A 9,112-nucleotide genomic window follows, 5' to 3' on the forward strand; every position below is an offset into this window, starting at 1 on the left:
GCAATGGAACCTTGCTATCAGTTTTCAGAGAGGAAACTATTGTCTTGGCAATAGCCTGGGTTGTTTGGGAGATTTCCATGAGACACCCCATTAGCCAGTGGTTCTTAACCTATGGTTGGATCATGACACCTTTAGGGGTCACATATCAGATATTTACATTATGATTCATAACAATAGGAAAATTACAGTTTCAAAGAAGCGACAAAATAATATTATGGTTGGGGAGGTCACCACGACTTGGGGAACTCTATTAAAGAGCCTTAGCATTAGGAAGATTGAGAACCACTGTCTTTGACCAACAATTCAATATGATATAACCCAGACCATTACTCCATTATGTAAATGTACATTACTCCATTGTGTAAATGTACCACAATTTTCTTTATTCATTCTGTGAAGGGACATCTAGACATTTTTCCAATTTCTGGCTATTATGAATAAAGTAGCAATTAATGTGGTTGAGCAAGTATCCTTGTGGTAGGAGAAAGTATCCTTTGAATATGTGCCCAAGGGTAATATAACTGGATCTTGAGGTAGACTGAGTTCCATCTTCCTGAGTAATCACTGTACTGATTTCCATAATGACTGTATATAATGTTTTCACTCCCACCAGCAACATATGAGTGTTTCCCTTACTCCACATCCTCTCCATAATGAGCTGTCACTTTTGTAATAGATCTTAGCCATTCTGACAGGTGTAAGATGGAATCTCAAAATAGTTTTGATTTTCATTTCCCTGATGACTAAGGATGTTGAACATTTCTTAAATGTTTCTTTGTCATTTGAGTTTCCTCTATTGAGAATTCTGCTTAAATCTGGTCCCCATTTTTTAATTGGATTATTTGTGAGTTTTTGGTATCTAGTTTTTTGAGTTCTTTATATGTTTTGGATATTAGTCCTCTGTCAGATGTAGAGTTGGTAAAGAATATCTTTTCCCATTCTGTAGGCTGCTGCTTTGTCTGAATAACAGTATCCTTTGCCCTACAGAAGCTTTTCAGTTTCATGAGGTCCCATTTATTATTTATCTTAGTGCTCACTTCGGCAGCACATATACTAAAATATTATTTATCTTAGTGCTTATATTATTGGTGTTATGTTCAGAAGGTTGTCTTCTGTGCCAATGAATTCAAAAGCATTTCCCACTTTCTCGTTTATCGGGTACATTGTATCCATTTTATGTTGAGCTCATTTATCCACTTGGAGTTGCATTTTGGGTAGGGTAATAGGTACGGGTCTATTTGTGTTCTCCTATAAGCAGACATCCAATTTGGCCACCGTTTTCTGGAGATGATTTACTGTCCTGTTGTGTATTTATCAAAAATCAAGTGTCCATAGGTATGTGGATTTATGTCTTGGTCTTCAATTTGATTGTATTAACCAATGTGCCTGTTTTTATGCCTATACTATGCTGCTTTTATTACTATAGTTTTATAGTACAGATTGAAATTGGGAATAGTGAAAACATCAGAAGTTCTTTTCATGTTCCAAGTTGATTGAGCTACCCTAGGGTTTTTTGTTTTTGTTTTTCCATATGAAGCTTAGAATTTTCCTTTCAAGTTGTGTAAAGAATTGTGCTAGAATTTTCATGAGAATTACATTGACTTTGTAGATTGCTTTTAGAAGGTCGGACATTCTTACTATAGTAATCATACCAATTCATGAGCATGGTAGATCTTTCTATCTTCTGTTATCTTCTCAATTTCTTTCTTCAGAGACTTGAAGTTCTTGTCATATTGTTCTTTCAGTTTCTTGGTTACAATTACACCAAGAAATTTTTATATTTGGGGTCTAGTATACAAGGTGGTGTTTCCCTGATTTTTCTCAATCCATTTGTCATTTGTGTATAGGAAGGCTACTGATTTTTGTGAGTTAATTCAGCTACTTTCATGAAAATATTTATCAGCTGTAGGAGAATCCCCAATTTTATGGTCACTTATGTATACTGTCACGTCATCTATAAATAAGGTTACTTTGACTTTTCCTTTCTAATTTGGATCCCCTTGATCTCCTTTTGTTGTCTTATGGCTCTAGTTAAGACTTCAAGTACAATATTGAATAGGTGTGGTGTGAGTGGACAACCTTATTTTGTTCCTGATTTTAGTAGAATTGCTCACACAATTGATCTCTTAATTGAAAACTACAAGGATTGATGAGAAATTTCTCAATACTTATTTCTCCAATTCTTATCCAATACATTCTGGGTTGAATCTTAGTATGCATTTTTCCCCTTTATCCCATTTCTGTTTATTCTCTTGTATAGCTCAAACTCTCATTTGTTCTGACAAAAGTACCTAAGGCCTAAGACTCCCAAACCCCTTATCTATTACATGGAGCCTCATACTTCAATATTGGAAGAAAAGAAATCACTTAACTTTATCTATCCTTGTTGTAATTACTAAATCACAAGATCTGTGACCTTGTGGGTTTTTCTTAATCAGTTCATTTACTAAATAGTATATATGGTAAATAAAGGTCTAATTCATACATCTTTCTTCTGAAAGACAGGAGTCAGCTTTTATTGAGGTTTTGTTCACAAGAAATTAACTCAATATGTTGAGTCAAATTTGAAGATTATCATAAAAGCTGGCCTACTCAAAATGAAAGAATCCCTTCCTGTAATTCTCACTTAGATCATATGCTACCTATTTCACTTATTAATCTTATTCCTTATCTCTATTCTTCTACTATAATATAAGCTTCATATCTGCACTGTCCACTGATGATGTGCTCATGCCTAAAGGAATGCCTAAAGTAGGTCCTCTGTATGCGTTTGTTAAATGAGCAGATACATAGATTAGCAAGATAATGAAATGAGAAATGGATGAATGACTATCTCCTGCTAAAGCACATCAAGCTTGAGTGAGAGGAAGAAAAATAGAATGAATAGAATTTTATTCTATTGGGAACATAAAGTTGGGGATAAATATAAGAGCTATGACAAGTATATCTGCCCTTTAAACAAAGTAAATATCTACCTATCACAGAAAATGCAAGTTGTTGTTAGAATATGCACACATAAATATTAAGATATTGACCAGCATGCTTTTCTTAGGAAGTATTAATATATTAATAGAAAATTTCACAATCAATTGCATTCTTTTTATTGGTGAAACATTCACTTAATCCCACCACCCATCTGTCTGTCTAACTGATCTATTAATCCACACACCTGTCCATCCCTCTTATACATTTGTTATTTGCCTATTGGTATAAAATAAGCAAGATCCATGGGTAAATGGACATGGAATTTCTTCAACGGCTTCACAGTTTAATGTAAAATTAAGATTATTATATTACTTTTAAACCTATCAAAGTTCTTTGTTATTCTAGACATTTTAAAGATAAAATAGCTGTCAATGTATGACTCATATAATTCTCCAGCAACAACTTGTCTATAGTTATGTTTTTCTACAATAGATGGGAATTTATATGAGTGTTTAAAATATGAAAGTTCAAGCTTACTTTTCTAGCTGAAAAAAAATCAATTAATAATGCTTCTCTAATATTTAAGCTAGTAGTTTGTGTGCTCTCTGAGACTAAGGCTTTCTGTATTAGAGATATCCTGTTTGCTATTCATGGAGTGGTTTTCAATAAGGAAGCATAAATGATATTTTATTGGCAGTAAATGTCCTTTGTTTGTGATAAGAAAATGTTACAGCCCTACTGGGCTGTCTCCATGTTTAATAGACCATTAAATTGAAATTCCCACCCTAACCTCTAAGAGATGAGATGAATCATAATGTGAGTCACGTTCTAATCAGTTGGAAGAACAACCTTTATTGTCGTTTACTTTGGACAGGGTTTGATTTCTGAAGCACTGAAATGTTTATAGCAAGGATTGGTAGAGGGAGGTGACTCCCTTTGAAGCTAATCCATTTTTGTTTTTGTCCCCCCCCCAACTCTGTTTAAGATTTCATGTGTAAGTGGTTTGCAATTTCAGTATCACATACATAGGGGTTTCTTTGCATTTTTTGGTTGGAAAAGTAGGAACCTAGACTCACCATATAGACTTTCTATATGGATAGAGTGTTTGTGCTTCTCTCCCCTATTCCATCAACCCACAATAGGTCTTATACATATGAGGAATTCAATAAATATGTGCTTTGTAGTGAATGGATTTATAAATAATAAATAAGCTTAACTGGCTTCCTTGTAATAAACAGATGGAAACTAATATCTTAGTGTATCCTATAAAGCATATTTTATTACAGGTGTCTCCAATACAGATAAGTAAACAAAATTGCTTTGGTTAATATGCTTTTTTCAACAAGACCACCTACTTGTCCTATTCCAAAAAGATTAGAACTTTTTTACATTTATATAAGTTTCCAAGTGAAGGAACCTTACATAAGCCCCAGGAGTTTAATGTTAAATAAAACCTGAACCCTCTAATAGTCGGCAATCAGTATTCACAGATGAATGTGGCACACTGTAATTTCAGTCAAATCTACTCGTCAGAGTTCAACTTAGAGGAAGAAGAGTCTATTTCAAACCTTGAGTTGTTTGAGTACTACAGTAACATGTCAGGCAGACTAAAATCTTCTAGCAAGTGTCACATTTATTTCCTGTTCTCTCTCACCACTTTTGCTACTTGGCCTCCAGTGTGCACACATGTGGAAATATACACACATTCATTTGAAATGCTAAGCAATTGCTGATTATTTAGCTTTAGCTTCCATACATCTTCACCCCTCATAAAAAGCCTTGTTGTAGTTGAGAACCATAAATTCCCTTCTGATGATATTACCAAATCGAAAAAGTATGAGATTTGGTGTATTAATGCTGTATCAGCCATCATACCTTTATAACTTTGAGGAAATTGTTTAACCCATGTGAGTTTCCTAGTCTATAGAGTAAGTACTGTTACTGCTACCTTACATCTCATAGTGAGGATTAGAGATAACACATATAAAGTGCCTAGCACTACTTGGTACCTGGTAGGTACTCAATATTAGTTTCTTGTTCTTCTGTTAATCTTTCTCTCTCAATCCAGAAACTGTGAATGGGGAAAAAACACATTATCTCTGATGTCTCAGAGTTCTAAAAATGACAAATTACTCAAGTTTGTACTTGAGATGAGTAAAAGTAATAGCTATCGTTTTCACACAGATGATGGGAAGTAGTGACTAACAACTCTGGAGAAATAGGACTTATGTTTTATGTTGGCTGCTATAGGTATATGGTAAAGATATATGGAGGTCCCTTTCCCATAGAATGTAGACTGTTGCACATGAAACTGTTGCCATACTACACACACACACACACACACACACACACACACACACACACACTCACATAAAAGCCAAGATTTTAGCATACCTCATTAGATGGTTTTCAAACTCTCAGCTATGTTACTCTCCTTGTTCTCATTTGATTCTGTGATGCCCTACTCTACCCTGTCTCTTTGGACTTCTATTTGATGTCCTTGCTTTCAGCAGCTCATGTGATTACTTTGAATCCCCATGAATGACCCAGGACAATCTTAGTATTTTAAAGTCACTTGGTTAGTAGCTTCATTCTAGCCAAAATATCTGATTACATTAGTATGAATTTCTGATTGACAGTAATCTTGAAAGAACACCTTTAGAAATTAACATTCTGCAAATACTCATATTTGTAGCATAAGTAGTAATATCTAAATCTCTACATCCCTGGATATATATCCAGGAATATTTTTTCAAATGTATTCTTTAATGGATTCTATCTTCCTTAGATTTGATGTATTTTGCAGTCTCTACAGTTATGAGTAACCACTCAGTCATCTGCTACTCAATAGGTTATCTGTCCACCAGGAAGTGAATGTGAGGTGTACATGCTATGGTCACATTTTCACTGTATACTTCCTTTAAGGTCAACAGTTTGACATTTTAGCTAGTAGTAGAACTGTGGTACACTTATAGCCTGCCGTTGTCTCCTATAGTAAGAAGCAGGATTTCAATTGTTATAAGTAATAAAGCTGACATTGTTCTAGGATACATTTCCTATTTGGGACTCAACTGCTGATTTTGAAGTGTGATTGGTCAATAAATCTAGATATGAGGCTCTGGGGTTAGAGCTCTCTATTTGATTCTCAATTGCCTTTCTTCACTCACCAGTTCCTGTACAGTCTCACCCTCAAGATGTCTTAATTTATATTGTATCATTTCTTGTCTTGTCATTTCTTAATTGGTTTGCCAGTCTCCCATTTCTCTATGTATCTCCCCAAGTTCAAGTGGGAACTTTAGAGTAAGTTCCCTATCGCCTCCAGTATCACAGCTACTTAACATGGCATTTTAAAGGTTGCTATTCCATAGTGCAGGCCTACCTCTCTATATCATTTTCTACTATAATCATCTAGGATTCCCTTACCCAAGAGTACCCTTAATACATCACCCTGTATTAAGGACTGCTTTCAATCCTGAGCTTATGCCCTTATAAGCTATTTCTTCATGTTTAGATAGAAATAATTTTAGAATATCTAATGACTCTTATAGCTGTAACAAGTCTTTATTGTAAACCTCAACATGAGCTTTATAGCAGCATAGCTGCTATGGGTTGTATCTCAAGCTTCTTGATTCATTTCCCAAATATTTACAAACTGCAATACCAAATATTAATGCTAGAGAGAATATCCTAACAAGCCAAGGCTTTTGCCTTCATGTCACTGGCAATTAGGTTTGTGGTGAAGATATGAAAAGAAGCTAAAGTCTTAAAATGGTGAAGGAAGTCATCTATTTAAAGTAAAAATTATAACTTGAAGGAGTATAGATCAGTACCCCTTATATGCAATATATGAGCAATGAAAATAATGGAATGAATTCTATCATTTGTGTGACTGATGTTTGTTAGTATAGATAATAAAAAGGAAAATATTACTTGAAGACACAGTCTACTGCAAGCCTATTATTATAATACTGTTGTGTGTGTGGTAGGGTTGAGTTACATAGAGATTGTCTCTCAGTGAGTTAACAGACCAATAGATATGACTTACAATCCTAAGATGAAGTTTAAAGCTCTCTACATTGTAGGAAAAGTGAAAGTAAAGAAGATCACAGACATTTCTAGAGGGAAGATAGGAGGCAATTTCATATAGCCATTATAGGTACAGCTCAAAAATGGATAGGGCAAGTCCTAGTTTTTGCTGTTGTGATAAAACATTGACCATTAGCAATTGAAGAGGAAAGAGTTTATTTGGTTTATATAGCCCAAACACATCTATCATTGACGATCAAGTAGGAGCAGAGCAGGAACCATGAAAAAAGTTTCTTACTGCCTTTCTCTCCATACCTTTTCCAGCTTTCATTTTTATATAACCCAGGTCCTATTCCTTAGGGGTAACATCACCCACAGTGGACTGAACCCTACTGCATCAATCATTTGTCAAGAAAATGCTTGAGACCAATCAGATGGAATTAGTTCCTCAGTTGCAGTTCCCCTGTCCAGGTGACACAGTTTGTGTTGAGTTAACAAAACCCAAACAGCACAAGGTTATTCAAGGATCCTATCCCATATTTTTACATCCAATTGATTATGAAATCCAGAAAGACATTCCTAACAAGGGTATTTTGATTTTGTTTCCTCCTCTCTATTAGTTTTCCCCTTGTTCTGGAATGCACACCATCACCATTCTCGTGGAGTAGTAGGATAGTCTTTGTTCTCTACTTTATCCCTGTGCTTATATTCCATGAAGGAATCTTCCCCAAACAGGCCATTATTGATACGGAGAGCTTTTGGTTGTCTGCCATATTGAAGATATTTTATCCATAGTCAGGGTTTTTACCTAACTTGTTTTTGAAAGTTATCTATGCAACTAAATAATTTAATTTGAGAACCTACCTTTGGCTTCATGAGCAGGCAGCTAAGGATTATAAGTGGAGAATGGTTCTTGGAAGAAAAGGCAAAGCGTTTCAAGCAAGTCAATGTACTGGGCACTGATGTTGTTCGACAGTCCATCTTAAGAAGAAGTCCAGGTAACTAATGGAATCACTTGTCTCCAAGACTGTGAGTTATTTGCTTTGGGTTAAGTAACTTCCCTGTGGAAATAAAGCAGGTGAACACAGTTGGAGTCTTTCCCCCTCAACCCCTTAGGTCATTTCACAACTTGGTAGCTTGAAATCTAAATCTGAATGTCATACAAATGAAGTCAGTAGAAAATAAACTTTGTACTGATTTCTACATATCTGACATGCTGGGATTTCAAAGAAGCTATTCATCCTCATCATGACAAGTTATTTTTTCCAAGTGTGTTTCTCATGTTTTGCTAAATAGTTAAGAAAGCCACCTAAAACAGATGAAATAAATGCTTCCCATTTTGAAAGAAATTCTTGATTTTTCACCAGGTTTAATTTCAAATTTTAAAATGGTATTTTTAAATCCAATTCTTGGTTCCTAATGAATGACTAGCATTGGACTCTATAGTTCCAGTCTCACAAATGGGAGCATTGGGAAATGCCAAGGAACATTTTTGGTTGTCATGATGATTAGATTGAGTTGATGGCATTTATTTGGACAGTAACCAAATACATTAAGCTAATGGGCTTAAAATATGCAAGAAAGTTTCAGTCAATGAAGAATTATACTGGACCCAAATACCAAGAACAATCAGCTTGAGATTGATTTTCAGTGTACACAAACAACAATCTAATTGGTTCATTATTGAATTAAGCTTTCTTGAGTGCAGATTTCCCATGCATGGTTTATGTAATAAAGGTAGAATGGGTATCTTTTGGTGTGGGAAGCTTTCAACTGATCCCTGTGTCACTTTGGGGTGTGGCAGACACAAAGAAAGTCTCCTACAGGTGAGTAACATCAAGTCTGATATTAGAAGAGTCAGGTTGAATAAAAATTATCCAGTCAGCTACAGCCTCTACCTATAGTAAACCTGAGAGACTTCTAGTGTGTAGACCACACTTCTAAACATAAAATACATGCACACATGCCTGTCATTCCATGAAGTGTGGCTCTCATGCTCATGATGTCTGGTTGTGGTATATTTGGCATACTTGTGTTTACTACTCCTGGGAGACGGAGGTACAAAGGTGATGTACATAAATGAAAACTGGGATATATAATAAGTTATAGACCAGCCTTAGGAATATATTGAGAACTTGTCTCAAAACAGAAAAAAAAAACC

General features: G+C 35.2%; 1 protein-coding gene across 1 annotated transcript in view; it reads left to right on the plus strand.

Annotated features, from left to right (window-relative positions):
• Positions 1 to 9,112, plus strand: part of Sytl5 (synaptotagmin like 5) — a 187,995-nt gene that overhangs the window by 115,563 nt on the left and 63,320 nt on the right. The window contains exon 6 of the mRNA XM_031372005.1: positions 7,834 to 7,949. Coding sequence (XP_031227865.1) covers positions 7,834 to 7,949 — 116 coding nt within the window. The remainder of the gene's footprint in view (positions 1 to 7,833; positions 7,950 to 9,112) is intronic.

The sequence above is a fragment of the Mastomys coucha genome, chromosome X (assembly GCF_008632895.1).
Source record: "Mastomys coucha isolate ucsf_1 chromosome X, UCSF_Mcou_1, whole genome shotgun sequence".
Classification (NCBI taxonomy): Eukaryota; Metazoa; Chordata; class Mammalia; order Rodentia; family Muridae; genus Mastomys; species Mastomys coucha.